The 20,335-nt window shown below is 35.9% G+C and overlaps 1 protein-coding gene across 1 annotated transcript in view; it reads right to left on the bottom strand.

The window, feature by feature from the left end:
* xylb (xylulokinase homolog (H. influenzae)) overlaps positions 1-20,335 on the bottom strand; it is a 121,452-nt gene that overhangs the window by 54,366 nt on the left and 46,751 nt on the right. Inside the window, exon 16 of the mRNA XM_088918947.1 lies at positions 678-736. Within this exon, the coding sequence (XP_088775073.1) occupies positions 678-736 (59 nt within the window). The remainder of the gene's footprint in view (positions 1-677; positions 737-20,335) is intronic.

The following is a 20,335-nucleotide window of genomic DNA, read 5'->3' as shown; positions in this document are numbered from 1 at the left end:
ATTTACTGTTTATGCAACATGAACTATCATGCCCAGTCAGGAATGATCAATTAAACAAATATTACACTTTAATCAATACCTTAAAGTCAACTTGTGATTCCTAAAAATCTACATACAAAATAATGTTTCTTTTGATGCTCAGTATATCAGTTTAAGAATAAGTTTAAGGTTACTTTTCATGACAGTAAGCAATTTAATTTACCTATGTTGACATCTTTTTAATTCCAACTCAGAGCAAGTCAAAAGTCAGGAACAACAAAAGAATGACATGAGGGAAACATTTATGTTCATTATAAACAAACTTACATGGTCTATGTAATATTTTACAATGAGTGACACTCAAGCCATAAACTTACACTGTAGAAAGGCAAAGGGTTTGTAAGGTCGCTTTTGTAATAAATCAGACAAAGTACAGATAAAATTATTTTCATGAATGACACTAGAAAAACAGATGACTAATCTGGGTAGTTAAAACACATGTTTAATTTAACACTAATACACAGAAAAGAAAGTACCTGTGCTTTTTGATATGAAAATATTAATGATTTTTCACCCATTATCCCAGCAGGGAGTGCAAAAAAATTGATGTTGCCAACAACTTCAAAAATATCACTTTAAACACAAAGACATCCATCTTTAGTGATTAAAGGCTTTTTACCATGAATATTGACATTTACCTGCAGAATGTCTTTGTTTGCTGATGCTCCACCAGTTGCCAGGACCCTAGTTCCGGGAACTAAAAATAAAGTAAATAAAAAACATCGGACATGAATTTCATGTTAAATCAGGACCATCATGATTCTGCTTGAAAGAAAGAAAACTTTTTATTTCTAATTCTATTGCCCTGATTGTTGAAACTCTAAAGGAGCTCTAAACACTAGGCCAGAGGATTATTTACTTAGGCCTCATCACACAAAATGGCGCAGAAGGCCTCCACAAGGTCCCTCAATTTTCTTGTATCCTCGGCCACTTTGGATGCTTCCTTCCAGCTGAGCCCCAGAATGATTCTAAAAGTTCAAACTTTATTCATTATTTCTTTTGTGATTTCCTGATATTCTGAGCCATAAAGATGAACAGTCTCGATGTTTGAGTTGAGAAATTTTGCGTTGGTTTTGAGTGAGATGTTATTGGATCTCTATGTTTGTTTTAGGGTTGCAAGACAGCTCTTGAACTTGTTGATGCGAGAGTGCACACCTATGTCAGTACCATTCATCTACAATACTACTAAGGCAGGTGAAGGTGTTTATTATGTTAATAATGTGGCCATTTATATCTAGTTATTCTGATGTGTCTGTGTTGATGCCCATCTACTTTACTTTGTGTTGATCCTGAGACAAATTTTCCCTAAGACAGTGTACAAATGGTTAGTCTTGAGTTTCATTTGCTTGAACGTGCTTGATATTAAACAAAGGTCATCAGCATATGCAAGGTCTTCTAGTTGGATTGTGAGTGTCCATCTGATTTCAGATCTTTGATCACATAGTGTCTCTTTAATGACCTAGTTCAGGGCAATAAGGATCAGTAGTGAAGAGAGAAGACAAACTTGTTTGACCCTGGATTCCTCAGCAAATCTTTTGGCCGAATTACTTCATGTAACACACTGCACTGGAAATTGCTATAGAGTGCTCTGAAAAGGTTGACAATATTAGGGGCCATGGTGTAGGATTTTCTAGAGGCTATCTCTATGAAAACTATCGAAAGCCTTTTCATTATTGATGATGTTGACATGTACTGTGGATTGTCATTCAACACGTTGTTCAATGATATTTCTCAGTGTGATCTACAGGATCATTCATTGCAGAACCAGGCCTGCTCTTCCCTCGGGTGTTGTTCCACTGTTTCTTGCATCTGTATCAAAAGTATTCACGTAAAACCTTTGGAAACTGTTGCCAGAAGAGTGACACCTCTCCAGTTATTGCAGTCTGAAACATCTCCTTTTTCGTGGTGTGTAAAAACCAGACCTTGAAGCCATTCTTGTGGCACTTGTCCTGTTTTCAAAATTTCTTTGCAAACTGGGTAGGGCAGCTCTGTGGTGGTAGGAATATCTACTTTCAGGAGCTGAGCTGCGATGTTATCTGGGTCTGTTGCTTTATTGTTTTTTTAAGCATTTAATAGAGGAAATGATTTCTGATTTGGTTATTTCATTTATGTTGATAGATAAATACTTTATTGATCCCATGAGGGAAATTGTAGATATAAGGTAGCACTGTATCCTTGTTCTTCATATTAACCTCTGCTAGGAGAGAAGATTGCAAGTATAAATTTAATTGGCTGTGATATGCATAGCAATGGTGCACACAATGAAACCCATACTTGTAAAACCTCCATATCCAGTAAACTAAGAGGGGTTCAGAGAAGAATGTAATTTCCACTGACAACAGCATCCCATTTTGGATTTTAACCATTATTAATCCTGTGTTCTCTCTCTTTTTGCTTTTTTTCCCTGGTCTTGGTGCAGAAGTAAGCGTGTCTCAAAGACTTCAAATGCTATGCCAGTGAGGAAAAAAACAAGTTCAGCCAAACTGGACTGTCTTCAGGTGAGACAACAGATGAACAACAGCAAACTGCTCCTCCAGGTTGGGGGTTAGGTGGTGGCACCAGCAACACCACACTGTAAAAACCATTATGGTTACAGGAACCTTCACAAGGAAATTCCTAAATCAACCCTTGTTGAGATGTTGACAACAGAGAGATGTTGACATCAGTGCAACCTTCAGGATGCCTGAAAGCCAAACCCAGGTGGAAACTACCAAACTGAAATCACACCTTGGGCTGAAGCAACTGCTCAGGAGGAGATGTTGGAATATACAGACAATGTAGCTAGAGAGATGGAGCTGCTTCATATTAACATTTTATGAAATAGTGAAACAAGATGGATCAGTATTGGATAAACTATTTTGCATTCAGGATGTATAGACAGCCAACACCAAGAGGGGGCTGCTCTTGTGCTAGACAACGATCACAGTAAGACACTGCTGGGATGGTATCAAATCAGCCCTAGTGGACTTACAGCATGATTTAAACCCAAGTTCACTAATCTTTTAATCACAAAATGTTATGCACCCACTAACGAGGCAGAAGGTGACCTGAACAGCTCCAAACAATGGAGAAAAAAGGTACCAAAACATCCTCCCTATCGTCATAGCACTGGAGTTCATTTCTTGTTGCTCCCTCTTCTAAATCTCTCTAGTCACAGAAGAGAAAACCACACTGCCCCTTTTACTAAAAGATGGTTCTTTGGACCCTGTTTCCACTCATCTGTGATCTTTTTCTCTCTATGATGCTCCTAGGTCTGTTAACTTGCAATGAAGCTGAAATGAACATGTTCTGGAGACATGTCATGGACCTTTTATGACTGATTCTTGGAGAAGACAAAGATTTGGAGCCAACTGACTCTTGGCACAGACTTTTATATCCAGAAAGAGGCACTGATGTTAATTAGATTTCATGTTCATTTCAGGCTACATGTATTAAATATCACTACTATACAGCAATTTGAAGAAAATGGGCGTCTCTGAAAGAAATACATTTTCCATGTTAACAATTTCATGCACAAATATATCTAATAATTTTTGCTTTCTGAATTTTGAGTAGGAGCTCTTAAGAGTGAAAATACAATAGTTTCTAAGAGAAGAAAGGGGTTTATTGGAAATATTAAATATTGATTTAAGTTTCACTTCAAACAAAAGTAATAGAATCACCCAGAGGTCAGGGATGAGGCAACCACCCTGAACATTATGTTCAAGAAGCATGGATTTGGCTGTCTCCTTCCTTTTGAATAATTGTGGAGGCTTCTTTCAGTTACTGTCTAGCCAGTGAATCCGTGACTTCTGAGAAACAATAGAGCAGACATGCACTTTCTCTGTCTAGCTTACCTTTAACAAAAATCACATTTTGAGCAGCTTACAGTGATTCATTGGGCATAAAGGTTTTTGCCCTGTTACATAACCTAGAAACAACCTTGTATATTCAGCTTCTGACTCTTAATAAAACTTTAAAACAATCTCTATATTGTCAAGAGAAAATAACCATTTGTTTTGTCAGATAATTATAGATAATAGTAAAATAGCAAAATGCCACATGGTTTAGAATGTGGCAGTAAAAACAGTAAAATTACCAGTCCGGTTTAAAAGTCTCCATAAATGTCCATTCCGCACATTTCTGTTAAATTCTGACTGACTTTTCCAGAAGATTTCTGATCTTATATGGGAGAGTCAAAGCAGTTCAACCTATTTATTTTGTAAGATTTCATGAAGAGTCAGATAATCCAAGTGCCCTAGACATCATTAGTATAGGAGATACAAATTCTGGATGAGAAAAATGGTGATAGCAAAATTCAAGATCCCAAGCATGAAAACTGAGGTTGATTTGCATCTTCATATGTGTTACACCTATAGAGTAAGTGGTCAGATAATTTTAGTACTGTAGTAGTCAGAAGGGTTAAATTCATTCTAGTGGGTGGCACTGACTTGTTAAGAGAAAAAAAGAAAAACATTTTTTTTCAACTTCAACTGTATGTAGTTAGATACATAGAGAAATGAGTCCAATAATAATCATCATCATCATCCAAGAAAATGTGATCAAGAGAAAGGAAAGGATTAGAAAGGATTTGTTTTAGTCACATGAAATTAGTAAATTATAGCCAAATTTGGTGTCTCCCATTTCCTTACATGAATGTCAATAAGGTTTGATGTTAAAAAAATCGTGCTATTTGATTTTCACTGAGATTCCAAAGTTATATGTATAAATGGCTATGAGTTTTACCTAAAGTTCCCCATTAATGTCACACTATTCTTTACTGTCACCACCACAGACCCCATTTGTGCTTAGTGCCTGTGATGACTTAATAAAGTGTGATTTGTAACAGGAATCATGAGAAAGAACAAACTCTGGGAGAACTTAAGCTTCTGACTGAGTTTTGCTTCCTTTTTAGAAGCCTGCAATTATGTAAAAATATTCATGAGGTAGGAGATATGCAGCACAAAAGGAAAAATGTCCAGGAATTCTCCTTCATGTTTTTAGATGATGTTATCACAACACATCCAAGAAGATAAAATTGCCACTCATCTGATATAGTTAAAAACAGTCACACAGGCAGCTGTACATCTGAGGTGTCAACACGAATTAAAAGGATCCAGATGAAGCTCTCTGTAATTGATTTGCTGTTTTGTTTCATTATTTGAATGGTCATTGTTGACCACAGCAACAAGGGAAAGGGAAAAAATCAATACAAATTCTAGAAAACACTACAAACAAGCAGAGAAGAGTTGAAGGCGTTGTGCCACTAAAAGAAAAATAAATAATTAATGTTCCCTTTGAAGCCATTTCAAAACCTCTGAATTTAACTTGGTGGAAAGGCATGGAATTTCATTAGTAAAGGGGTTAGAAGTTCAACTATATATATATTTTTTTTAATCCAGGGGAATTAAAGCCTCCGATATCTTCACTGACTGACAGTGAATATATATTGAAAAATCTATAGAAAATGGTCTTTAAAGACTGTAAAGTATACAGTATCATTGAATTATCTTTCAGGTTCTCAGGGATCTTTCCAACTCATGTTCTTCAACAGCTGTTTGTGATTTCAATCTGAATAAGTAATTCAATTGATATTCTCTTCTACTAAAGTTTGCTGTCATAAACTAAAAAAAAGTACATGGCAATCAAAAATTCTGTATTTCATTTGTACTTGAATAGGAACTTTCCTGTGGGATAATATATTCGTTACAACCTTAATTCCCAACCTTAATTGTAATAAACATACTGCCTAATGAAGGAAATAACAGCATACTGTTAATTCAAGCCTAGAACCACCATATACAGATTCTAAAGATTTTAATTTAAACCTGTATATCATGTTTGTTTCATATGACTCACTAAAGCTCTTAATTGATCCTTTGAAAGGCTGATGGCAATTTTTTTTTGAAGAAAATAGAGATAACCTTTGTGACACAAAGGCTGGATGTAGATTGAGGGCAGATACCCACATCAGTTAGCTACAATGGCTCTGCTCAAAACTGCTGCAATGTGTCTATGGCTCCCGGAAGTCACTGTCATCCGAGAGAAGGTGACAAGCACATGACAAAGGCCACTGAAATAGCTGCCATTCTCTTGCCAGCTGACATATTCTCATTTTTCCTATGTAGCGTGAATCAAAGGCCAGTTCAGATAATTATCGATTATCTAGTTCACACAACTACAAGCAACAAAGCTTGCATTCTGAATGAGAATTTAGATTAAGCTTTCTGCTAAACAACATCTATTTTTTTCTTGATGTTTCCTCATTTTAATAATATAGTACTATAGCTACTCAAGCTGAAAAAGCATTCACTGCAATATGATTTGAGTCTGTTCTTAATCTGCACACATAAAATATTCATTCTGACTGCTAAAGCTTATACAAAAACTAGAATATATTTAATGTGAAAATGAGCAATTCTTTGGATTGTCTTTATATACAGTTCTGCAAAATTACAAAATAATGCATACATATTTTTAAAAACAAGCATTTTATTCAGGACCTGCAGGCTCTAATTGAAGTCTTATCAAAGTACGATAGGCTGCAGTAAATGTTAGGAAAAATTAAAAATTGCAGTATGAGAAAAACACAGTGCTCAATGCATAATACTCAGACCACTGAAATTAATATTTGATGGAAGCACCTGGCAGTAATTACTGTATAACTGCATGTCTTTTTGGGTAAGTCTCTTCCAACATAGCATGATGCAATTTTTGCCCATTCTTCTTGGCCCATTATCAGAGGATTCAAGTCACAACTTTGACTGGGCCACTCAAGAACATTCACTTTATTAGTGTTAGGCCACTCCAGTGCAGCTCTGGTGCAAACTCCTGAAAGATGAATTTTTGTTCCAGTTTTAGGTCTTAAGCAGATTTTAGCAGGTTTTCCTCTAAGATCTCTTTGTACTTTCCTCTAACAATTTTCCCCTCAGTCTTGGCAAGCCTCCCAGTCCCTGTTAATGTGAAGCCGCCCCATAACACAATGCTGTTAGCACCATGGTTGACAGTAAGGAATGTCTAGATTGGGCGATATGTTTGCACTAGATGTACAGTAACATTTTGCATTTAGACCAAAGTGTTCCAGTTTTGTCTAGTCTGACCATAGTTTTTGTCACATGTCCGAAGTACTGTATGACCTAAGTGCTTTGGCTTTGTTGTAAAATCCATGCAGGATATGAGATATATTATTAGCAATATCTTCTTTCCTGCCACTCTGCAATACAGCCAGCTTTGACTCATTAACATTTTTGTCTCATCTCAGCCATTGAACATCTTCAAAATCGCTGTTGCCTCACAGTGGCATCCTTTACCAGCTTCCTTCTTGTCCAGCTGTTCAGTTTACAGGGACAGCCTGATTCCATTTCTTAATGATCAACTTCACCAAGCTGAAAAGGGACATTCAGTGCCTTTAGATTTTTTTAATACCCTTCTCTTAGTGTTTGCCATTCAACAACATACTTAAATAAATTTAGATTTGTCACAGCAAGGGGTTTAAATACTTATACAATCATGAATTTTCCATTTTATTTCTTATTATCTATTCACATCTTTCTTTCTGGTCTTTTTTGTTTTGAATGTGCAGAGTACTGCATTTTGTGTGTATAACAAATGCTTTAAAGCAACATAGTGTCAAAAATGTGCTAAGATCTGAGTATATATGATATTATTTTAAACTAACGATTAGATGCAAATTATTGACAAGAATGCTCGCTTGATCAGTCTAGACAAAAACATACTGAACGTATTGAATGGGTTTGGTAACTTTTAAGCACAATGTGAAATTCAGCATTTAAAAGAAATAACAAAATAGCTTCTAAAGACTTTTTATTTCAAGTCTTATTAATTATCTTTATAAAATGTCTTGAGAAAGTCTGGAGAGAGTTCATACAGTGGGTATGACCATGGGTTTTGCCCTACATTTCTTACAACTTAAGAGAATATGGGGTCTTGGGGAAAAAAAACAACAACTGTATATCCCAGGATTGTTTGCAATGAAAGTTAGCTGGGACCACAAGTAATTTTGTGGTACTCTGAGCATACAACATAAACTTTGGGCACAAACAAGTAAGGAAAAAGGCATAACCCTTAGGAAAGAGGGAGAAAAACACTCCCACTACTCTGGAAGGTTCCTCTCGGAATTGGAGAAATACTGTGGGTCAGTTTCAGACTGCTTCAGACTGCTTATTGTAAATTTCATTGGATGGATACAAAACACTGAAAAACTTAAAGAGCCTCTGGGAAGGAACAAACAGTTGTTATTTTCACATTGAAAGAGAAAAAAAAAACATTTCAGCTATTGAGTCTTCTTCAGATCACACCAAACACACAAAACTGAGGAGTTTTCTGAGGAGGGATACTATATATTGCTTGTTCTGGAGGATGGAAAACTGCAGATTAATCAGTAAATTATTTCTTACTATCTAAGCTATACTGATGAGTTGAGTTGCTCAATACAAACACTAAATTCAATGGTGAAATATTTGTGCTCCCTATCAATGGGAAATTGAAAAATAATTTGTGATATTTTTAATGTCCTAATTTTGTCTACCTGTATTCCTCCATAAAGGGTGGTCTATATATTATTGATGTTTCAGTAAAATTTCCTATTTTCAGCTAATGAATAGAATGATGTAAATTTGTGTTTTGTGTGAATTTTTCTTTTGAAAAATGATCAACTTATATATGATATGGTTGTTTGTCATCTAGTATGTTTTTTTTTAAATACGTTTATTTTAAAACCTGTCCTTCTTCACTTCTCGTTACATTCCTTGTGCTACCACATAAAACCAGGCATCAACAAGCACTAGATACAGTACATTCTGGACTCATTTTGATAGCATATTTAACTACATGCATAACTCCTCCAATGAACATCACTCTTGTGGTCTCCTAAGAAGAGTTATGTATTGATTCTTCACGACTGTGTGCAGCACTACATCTTCTTCAAAATGTAGTCGAAATCTATCTGGTGTCTGGTATTAACTGAATTCCTGCATAAACCCTAATATTTAATGGACCGTGCACATGAATTGTATGACTGCCATTTATCTAGATAAATTAGCTCATCAAATAAAATGGAACATTACTTTCTTTTTTATGGTTCTAAGCTCTCCACTTGGTAAGATCCTGTGGTCCCAGAGGAGAATTCTCAAGAAACAGTCATTATAGGTTTAAAAAAAAAACAGTAAATAAACTGATTTGTATTTTTTTCTTTAAAATAATAAAATTATCATTTGGTAACACATTCCCACAACAAAAATTTCATTTTACAAAAATACTTTATTAATTTTTTATTCATATTCAATCAATACAAGATTGAAACTTGGATTTAAAAAGGTTGATTTTAAAGGAAATTTAAGAGATTTTGTAGTCTGCAGGCTAAAAGGAGGTAATAGGAAAATGCAGGATATCATGCAAATTCATATTATTTCCTTTTCCATGGAATGCCTCTTTTAGAGACCATAGTGTAAGTGTGCTACAGTAGATATTATGAAAAATGTATATGATTTTAGAATATTCATTTATCTTATTCAGAGAACATCTTCACCCTATGGTAATGCCTAGCTCTGTGACATAGTAATCTTCTGTCTCATAACCCCGCTTGTGCCTTACTTTGTCAATTTACAAACATCTAAAGGTTCTGCTTTCTCTATTTGGATATATGCACATTTCGGTGCAGCACAGAGTTCAATCTCACTATGCAATTTTATCTAGTTTCTGGCTGACATTCCACTTAAAGAGCCTGGTAGGTCACTGAAATGATAATTGAAACACAACCTTAGTGCACTGTCTACACATCTAATTGCCCGCTTTGCTAAAAAGGTCTTGCTGTCTCATAAAATGGGAATTAACTTTGGGATAGGGATTCATTTTCACTTATTTCCTGTCCCAACCCTGTCTGAACAAATTGGTTAAAAGCGTGTCAGCTGTAATTCTTTTTAATAGCATCATGATGAGTGCTCACTATTTGGCATTCTCAAGTGATTATTCCTCATTACAACATATAAACTACCATTAAACAAACCAATACCAATCTAAATAGAACAGTGAGTCTCATCTGATTTTAAATACTTTAAATTACGGAGGTGTTCAAGACAGCTGAAATGTAACATGCTGCATCTTCTGCTAACAACATCCTAACTAGTTCTATATTCTATTTTTCATTAGCCTAACAATTTCAGCTTCTAAAAAAACATTCATATCCACCACAGTGGAAAAGTGAGACAGATCAGCAACCACTTGCATCAATTTAGGGTACACTAACTCACATTGACTTGATATGGGAAATATCAAGTTCAAGTTCAAGTTTATTGTCATTATACTCATATACAGGTATATGGTATAATGAAATGATATTTAGCTAGCTCTCAGACGGTAAGAAGTACAAAAAAACAACAACATTACAATTGTATAAGAAAAGAAAGACAGAGACAACAGGCAATGAGCAAAAAAACACAGGTGACAGGTAATGTGCAAAACAACATCAGATATGCAAAATCATACATCAACAGAATGAAATAAAGGATAGAAAATTATGGGGAGTGAGCTTCTTGACATGTGAGGTAGAGGTAGATTTCAATGTGTGTTTGAGTTTTGGAAAGAGAGAAGGCACTGTGAGGTTCAGATCATAGGTAAGAGGGGCTAGGAGTTTAATAGTTTGAAAACTGTCTCTGAGTCTAGTAGTCCGGGCCGAATGCTCCGGTACCATTTTCTAGATATTAGAGGGTCAAACAGTCTGTAGCTGGTGTGTGTTGGGTCTTTGATGATGTTTAGAGCTTTCCTCAAGCACCGTCTGTCAAAAATGTCCTGGATGGATGGGAGAGCAACCCCAGTGATGGACTGGGCAGTTTTCACCACCTGCTGTAGGGCTTTGCAGTCAGCAATACTGCAGTTGCCATACCACACTGTGATGCAACCTGTCAATGTGCTTTCTGTAGTGCATCTGTAAAAGTTAGTGAGGATCTGGGGGCATATCTTAGCCTTCTTCAACCATCTTAGGAAGTACAGGCGCTGTTGCGCTTTCTTGATCAGACAGGTGGCGTTGAGAGAGCATGTGAGGTCCTCGGTGATATGGACGCCAAGGAATTTGAAGCTACTGACCCTTTCCACTTCAGTCCCATTGATGTGGGCAGGGGCATGTCCATTTTGCAGTTTTCTAAAATCAACAGTCAGCTCCTTGGTTTTGCTGATCTTGAGGGTGAGGTTGCTGTCTTCACACTACGTTGTAAGGAGATTGATCTCCTCCCTGTAGGCCCTCTCATCATTGTCTGTGATCAGACCTACAACTGTGGTGTCATCGGCAAACATGATGATGGAGTTGGTGTTGTGTTTAGCCTTACAGTCATTGGTGTAGAGGGAGAAGAGCAATGGACTTAGCACACAACCCTGTGTGACCCCAGTATTCAGAGTTAGTGTGCTGGAGGTGTGGTTTCCAAGCCTGACAGCCTGACAGCCTGAGGTCAGCCTGAGGTCTGCCTGTCAGAAAGTCCAAAATCCAGTTGCAGAGGGTAGTGTTGAGACCCAGTGCACTGAGTTTCTTGACTAGTTTCTCTGGAATGATAGTGTTAAAAGCTGAGCTGAAGTCGATGAATAATAGTCTTGCGTATGTGTTCTTGTAAGTCAATTCTTAATGTTAATAAGTACAGTTGGTACTGATACAACAAAATGAGGAGAGACGTTTAGAATAGCAGAGTACAGAGAGCAAATAATTAACCTTCAGGGAAACAGATGTATCAACCAGGACTGAAGGGACTGAAGGCTCATTTGTTTTATTTTAACCCAGAAGCTTAATGAAATCAAGCTCTGTTTTCACCAGTACAACAATACCCTGAAAAGCTAGCATGATGACTGTAAAAATGTATAAGGGTCAATTTCCTTATATTGCTTCCGAAATATTTTGTTTTTGCTCCATTAGAACAATCAACATTAGAATATACCAAGTATTCAGTTCTAGTAAAATTACACTATGTGTTAATCCTGACATTAAATCTGTTCTCCTTTTTAATAAATATTATTTAAAATCACAAAAAACACAAATACTGTAAGTGGTGTTAGAAAACCTGCATTGACCCCCTTGGTGCTATAAGACTGAAATACAGGTTAGAAAATTAGTAAGGAAACTAATTCCCCACATTTGAGAAACTATCTTCTGTTACTTTGTATGTTGCTGCAATGTATTACATAACATACAGTGTTGCATACAGGAAAAAATTGATCAACACTCCGGAGTTAGGGCCATATAATTGTATAATTTAGTTATAATTAAGATGTAATTAGATCTTCATGAAAGGCTTGAAGAAAACCTTATACATACATAAGATACATTTTGATTGCTTAATTAACAAAATTATCTTTTAGTAAATATCCTTGTGTGAATAAGCATGTAAATCTTGAGATTCAATAACTGGTGGCACCTCCCTGAGCAGCAATGACTGTTTGTTTCCTGCCTGTTTACCAGGCCTTTGACTTTTAGGAGTTTTGGCCCATTCTTCCCTACAGAAATGCTTCAAATGTCAGTGACATTTGAGGGTTTCCTTGCATGAACAGCTCACTTCAGGTCCTGACATAACATTTCAATGGGCTTTAGGTCTAGAATTTGACTTGGACAATGCAAAATACCAAATGTATTATTTTCAATGTGTTCTAGACCCTTTTAAGGTTCTCTGCAATATTTTTGATGAGGCATGATCTATTTCCACTAACCTGTATGACCATTATATAGGACAGGACAGCAATCTCTGTCTTGTTTTCTTCTTCCCCAATTATTCAACCACCCAATTCTAATTGTCCTCTTAACCATTCTAAGTAAACTAGCAGTTCACTTATTATTTCAGACACACTCATTCATAATTATTCACTCCTACTTCATTTTTACTTCAATCAAAAAACTTTGAACTGTTTTAATAAAATATAAATATATTTATGAAGCACATACAGATTGGGATTAAATTTCCATAATAATTTCACATTTTTCTCTGTACTGTAGTATATCTGTACTTACACTGTTAGTACTTAGTACTTTAGCAGCCATATCACCCTGCAACTCACAACTGGCAACCCACTGAAGCTAAGCAGGTGTGAGCCTGGTCAGTACCTGGATGGGAGACCTCCTGGGAAAAACTAAGGTTGCTGCTGGAAGAGGTGTTAGTGGGGCCAGCAGGGGGCGCTCACCCTGCGGTCCATGTGGGTCCTAATGCCCCAGTATAGTGACAGGAACACTATACTGTAAACAGGTGCCGTCCTTCGGACGAGACGTAAAACCAAGGTCCTGACTCTCTTTGGTCATTAAAAATCCCAGGGCGTTTCTCGAAAAAGAGTAGGTGTGTAACCCCAGCGTCCTGGCCAAATTTCCCATTGGCCCTTACTAATCATGGCCTCCTAATAATCCCCATCTATGAATTGGCTTCATTACTCTGCTCTCCTCCCCACTGATAGCTGGTGTGGGGTGAGGGTTCTGGTGCACTATGGCTGCCGTCGCATCATGCACCGTGCTGCACATTGGTGGTGGTGGAGGGGAGTCCCCATTACCTGTAAAGCGCTTTGAGTGGAGTGTCCAGAAAAGTGCTATATAAGTGTAAGCAATTATTATTATTATTATTACTTATGTACCAAGAGAGCTGCAGAATGAAAAGGAAAATGAACCATAAAATGTATAAATAATGACTTAATACACCCTAAAGGACACAAACTAAACAACATACCTTTGTTTTAGTAAAAGCACAATTTAAGCAGCAATAAGTAACATGCTCACTGTTCGTGTTAAATTTTTAGGCACAAATAAGTACAAAATTAAAACTAACTTCACTTCACCACAACAGCAGTAGCTTTAATATAGCGTACTGCTAAAGAAATTGCTTTGCATTAAAAACAGAGTCTTAAATCTGTCTGTAAAGATGAAAAGCATTAAGATATCTATGTAATTGCCTGCATTCTCAGTATAGGTTTAACCACTGGCCATTACACTGCTCCTTTGATATAATCTTTTCACTCCTGCTAATAAGCACTTCCTATTGGATTCAGAGATTTCAAATAAATGTCTCATTAAATCAAAGCCGCTTTTATACTCCCTAAACTCCATGTTCTCAACCTAATTGTAATCTTAAGTTTCTTGTCACAGATAGGACTGCTTTACAGCTGTATCTTTCAGTCCTGTTTCATAAGATAAAGACCAGCAATGAATCAGTCAGTATTTTCCCTTATTAAATTAAACGCCTTTGTGTGAATAATTTGCGCCTTGCAAAAGTATTTACCCCTTTCCAATGATGTCCTATTTTGTAGTTTTTCAAACGATATATATACATGATAAATATTTTAAAATGATTTTATATAATTTGCCATACTTGCGGTCATTTAATTTCTTTCACCTATAAAAGTGCTAAGTTTGAGCATTTAGGTTTCATTTGAAATTGAAATTTCAATCAGTTTAAAATGTGCATACTGTATATCATCAAAAATTCTCTAAATTACCGCTTATCCAATTCAGGGGCATGGTGGCTCAGAATCTCAGGAAGTGCTAGGAGAGATATAGCCTGGACAGGATGCCAGCCCATCACAGGGCACACATACTGTACAGCAGACGCGCCAGGGACAATTTTACAGAAGCCAATTAAACTAACAATGCTAGTGACTATTGGAGGAAACCGTAGCACCCAGAGGAAACCCCCACAAACACTACACAGACAGCACCTCAGGAATTGAACCCAGGTCTCCATTGCTGCAAGGCAGCAATAGTAACCACCGTGCCTCTATGCCAGCCTATATGTGTATATGTTATTTATAATTCAACAAAATGGGACTTAATTGGGCAAAAATGGTTCACCACTTTGTTGGGCATGTGCATATGTTGTAATGTTTTCACACAAAGAAAACAGGTTTATTTAATTAACCAGTTTAATTCCAGGTTAAATTAACAGTTCACAGTTAACAAAAGTGAGACAGCTAGAATTTCAGTTTTGCCAAGATGAGCAAATATCTTTAAACAAAAACACTGTATTACTGTATATGTGATGTGTGGCACCCCAAAATGTATATTCTGTTTTAAAGTAAATGTTTTAAGATACACATAGACCTGTTATGAATAAACTTCAAAATGATAACAACATAACTTGTGTTTAATGCCTCTTCATATTTAGATCTACATTATTTGAGTGTATTCCTTTAAGTCTTGTTAGAAAAGTCACAGTACGCCACTGTTTCTGACATCTTGATGTCGCAGAGCACAGCCCTTTTCCTGGGCTCTGTTTAACTCCAAAAAGTAATGTTATCCATTTGCAAGTAGTCATAAAAGGTTTATAAAACAAATATATTTTGCTTATTTTTTAAAAGATCTACAGTAGATTATGTATTAGAAGCAAAAATTGCACTTTACATATTTTTTTTTCCTGCAGTTTAATCTCAAAAGTTGGTATGCCTGTATATTTTATTACTTAGTCAGAATCTAATGTTATATCCATGTAAACAGTGTCAATGTCTGTGTTGATTAATTTAGCTTTTTTAAATGAAGGTTACCCAAAAACCACAGTACCATCTATAAATGTGTACTCTTAGTGTAAAATCTGATGATTCAGGCAATTATACTCTAAGACCATTTAGCACAAAATTGCTTTTTGCCCACAATTTGCCCAGAATTGGGCAACAGAGTGTTTCACAGAGTTTCAAGTTTCTTGATAAGCACCTATTAAAAAAGATCCTTCTTATTCTTTTATTGTTTTTATTAGGATAACTTGTACAAGGAAAAAGATGGTTTATATTGAGTTCCTGTCCTGTCAAGCAGAATGCAGAGGAAGGGAAATCTGAGAGGAAAGATTAGAAGAAAGGAATTGAGAGGGAGAGAGTGAAACCATAGACATTAACGTGAGGGCAAACAGCTTGAGATAATAAATAAGGAAAGGAAGAATATAAAGTCAAGGAGAAAGGAAAGGGAAGAATCCCATAATTGTTAAGGAGATAATAAAGAAGACTAAATCGCAGAGGGTGGAAGCAAAGAATGTCATTTTGAAATTGTTTTTTTTTTCAATACTAAATCTTAACATTGTCTTCAAGATAATCTATTGGCTAATTATCAATGTAGGCAGCACCTAGTATGTTTTTTTTTTGGTTATTTTTAAATTTATGAAATTCCACACCTAACATGGACTTCCTGATTATGATTTCAGTGGACCCTTCCATGATCATACATCCCCATAATGTATAATTGAAAATTGAGATTCATTTCTCAATTGAAAATATCAGCCTCTTTCCATGACTGTCTATGTAATTGCTGCGCCACACTGAAACAAAAGATGTGGACCATGCAGCTGGTGGTCAAAGCTGCAGGGAACAACAATCTCTTGGCTTTGGGATTCTTTCTTCTCTGAAGTCTAACCCTTGGAAAAGAAAGACATTTGAACAGCAGCAAATGCAGCCAGTAGCACTTAAGTCATGACACTTTCTAAAAATACAATGTTAAAGCCAGGCTTGGTAGAGAAGGCATCTGAGCCCATTTTGTACTTCTTGAAAGGGTTACATGAGGATGTATTTTCATCTCATTATTTTAAAATGTATGTGAATGCCATTTCAATGAATTACACTTGTAAGATGATGATACGATACAGTATTGGACAGCAGGCTGCTGGAGCAGTGCTTCAGGCTGCTTCGCGGAATAAGCTTAGCATGTTGAATTGATTCAATATCAATGGGCTTATGAATAACATTAAAAAGAGACTGTCTTTCCACTTTGTGGGCATACAAGTTAATTAAATAATGCAACTAAATTTAATATTGCTGGTGGTTAGGAAAAATAGGAGTCTCATGAATTTTAAATATAGAATTTCTGAACAACAAAGTACTGTATAATGTGGTTTCAATTTACATACTTCTATTGCTATACCCAGAGTAACACACAAGAACCGCACTAGTTTGAAGGAGAGATACTGTATATAGTTGCTATACAATAATAAGATTTTAAGGGTATTATCTGTGTTATAGAGCAAACATGTTAATCTAATCATATGATGTTTGCATGGATCAGGACAAGCTGCTAGTAGGACTGAGCACCCCTAAGCTCCATTCAGACATATTGAACACTGCTCACTATTGGTACTCCTTTTATTTTAAGAATGAGATTTATCACAGTAATTTGACTTAAAATCACAGTGACCAAGGTAGTTCTATCATTGGGATGGATGAAAATTAGGCTTTTTGTCAGTATATCAATATAAAAAGTTTTATAGTGTATTTTAAAGTGTATTTATAAAGATTTTTAAATAATCTGACACTGAGGAAATCATCAGATTAATGTCAATTAATCTTGTAAAACTATCGCCTTCGCAGTCCACAAATGTTAAATAATGTCTCTTTCAGAGCAGAGCAACAGTTCATCTACTAAAAAAGCATGTTTGATGGGTTTCATTCCATCACTACAGAGCACTAAACAAAAAATACAATATTTATATTTATAAAAATGTTTATTCTTATGTTTTCTTACTACATAGATATGCAGGTTACAGTATACAGGATAAATACTAAGATCAACCTGAATCCCATACATTATTATTCCCATATTTGGAAGGATGTGCCCCAATTCTTTTAAAAGTTTAAATATATTTAAATATATTCAAGCCTTTGTAATCCATTAGGAAGCCATATTATCTATTTGTTGACTGGTGGAATTAAATACTGATATTGAGAAACAAGATGTAAGTGATGTAAGCAAGCAGGGCTTCAAAATAATTTTCTCGTCAGATTTTATTTGGCACAGTGCCCTTCACAATGAATCGCCACTGAAAGCTTTACCAGTTGTTAATCAGTACATTACAGAAGGAGTACATCAGAAAAGGAGTATATGTTCAGGAATAAGCAGGCATATTTTGAGAGACCACCCAAGGTTTTGATTCCATTCTGACAGATAGGTATGTCCAAGACAGAAGGAAATGATCTCAGACTAAAACAGGACAGAGGCTATTTATCCTAGTCCATAGGACTGCAAATGCTATTGTTTTTGGCAGGCTGTTATTGTTATTGTTCTCTGGTTATCTTCCTAGGGAAACTGTCAAGCAGAACATCTGAAAGTGCAATAATTGCAGGAAAACCTAATAGCATCGATCATGGTGACAGGGGTCAGATTCCCACAGTTTTCGTAAGAAATGTTTATTTGGATTAGCCGAAAGACTGATAAATCATTTAAAGAGGGAAGAAATAGCTAATCCATACAATTAGAGCAATGTTTAAAATATATTAAAAACATCATTATATTAAAATGTAATACATTCCCCTTGTATGCTGTAAAATATTTCAATAGTTTCATTTAAAGGTTATTGTGTTACTGCCCTTCATTTCTTTGGCTGCTTAAAGATAAATTCTGCTGTATTTCATTTTGCCTGATTTTTGGAGGTGTATAAACTCATTAGTTTCATGTTTATATTGCTAACCAAGAAGTGACACATTATGTTGGAGGAGAAAAAAAACATTTTTATTAAAAATAATGACAACATGTCTGAAAGCATTTTTAATGTGTTTTGTAGCTCATCCCTGCTTTTGTTCAGCCTAGTTGTAGCCACAGTTTATTAAAATAAAGCCAACACTTTTCACTCAGAAAAACTACCTACTGTAGTTCACAGTTTAATCATCAGCGAAAAATGAAATCAAGGTGTTTTCTCAATGACTTGTGCATGAGAAAATCTACCTTGTCAAAGTTATTTTGAAACAAGTCTTCACTACAGTAGTATAAAAAGAAGAAAATGCCTCCCCTAGAAATCTGTTTATTCCCTCTAAAAATGAAAAAAAAGATCAACCTTTATAAAAGCAAAAGTTTTCTGAATTACAAAAATATTATAAATTCCCTAAATGAACACCATTTGAATACCACAAGATAACAGACAGTTTATTAAAGTATCAATATTAAGTCAAGCTTTGATTTTACATATTTATGATAAGATCAAAAAAGGAGAACATGAATAGAGTATAGTATGCCATGGTTTGAATTTAGATATTATATTTTATACTAACTGATCCATGACAAATATACTTTTTTTTTAATCTATTTTAAAAATATTCACTTTTAACATTTCATGAGGCTTATGTATCAAGGCCGTCCAGATATATTCATACACCCAATGATGAAGGAACAAGAAACACCCAATAACTGAATAAGTTTTGGATTGCATAATGTGTCTTGCTTAAAATAGTTCTGAAAGTGGTGCATTATAATTATAGTGGAATTTCAGAGTAAAGTCTTATCTGGTATAAATAATTAACTGAATTCTAGAAAATCCAAGGGTTACATTTATTCACACCTCTAGGTATTCCCTTAAATAATGTATATCCATCCATTTTCTACCCACAAGGGTCACAGATGAGCTGGGGCCTATCCCAGCAAGCAATTGGTACAAGGCAGGGTACACCCTGAACAGAACACCAGTCAATCACACTCACACCAGGGACAATTTTATCAGACGCCAGTTAAACAACCAGCATGTCTGTGGACTATGGGGGGAAACCACAGCACCCAGAGGAAACCCACATGAACACAGGGACAACATACAGTACAAACTCAATGGAGACAGCCCCCAAGGAACTGAACTCAGGGCACCAGTGCTGCAGGGCAGCAAAACTAACCAATGTATCACTGTGCCACCCTTAAATAAAAGCAATTAAGACAAATCTACAATACTATTCAGCTCTTTCAAAGTTCCTCCAGAACTACATAGAGGCTTCCAAAGGTCACCTCCTGTTTCTCTGGGGTATAAAAGGAGGAAAACATCCATCCATTTTCTAACTGCTTCTTCCAATTCAGACTGCAGTGGAGCTGTAGCAGGAGCCTGTCCCAGCAGGAAATGGGTGCCAGGCAGGGTTATATGAAAAACACTCAGAAGTTAAACGCATAAACATGTTTAATCTCAGAGACTGTGGGCAAATGGTCATTGACCTCCACAAGCTGAAGGATGCCTTTAAAAGAATTAACAAAAAGCTGGGTCTATAACATTCTACTGCAGTGTCCATCAATAATAAATGTAAGGATACTGGTATATTGAGGACACAATCTTGGCACTGCAGGCAGCGAAACAAGTGGTTTGGGAATACACTGTAAATCCAAAGGCACCTCCAACACGAACTGGACACAGAGCAAAAGAAAAAAGAGCACACCACAAGATGCATCCTGTCAGCGTAATCCCTGCCAGAGGAAGATTTACAAAATACTAACTACACAGGAGTAAAACATGTGATACATGTATTTTCTTAAATTATTTGTGATAATTATAACTTCACTCTGTGCAGTTCTATTAAAATTACAGATTAACTTTTTTATTTTTTCAGCAGTACATATTATCCAATTTTAAAA

Source organism: Atractosteus spatula, chromosome 6, assembly GCF_055471065.1.
Source record: "Atractosteus spatula isolate fAtrSpa1 chromosome 6, fAtrSpa1.hap1, whole genome shotgun sequence".
NCBI lineage: Eukaryota > Metazoa > Chordata > Actinopteri > Semionotiformes > Lepisosteidae > Atractosteus > Atractosteus spatula.
This window is presented reverse-complemented; position numbering and strand designations above follow the sequence as displayed.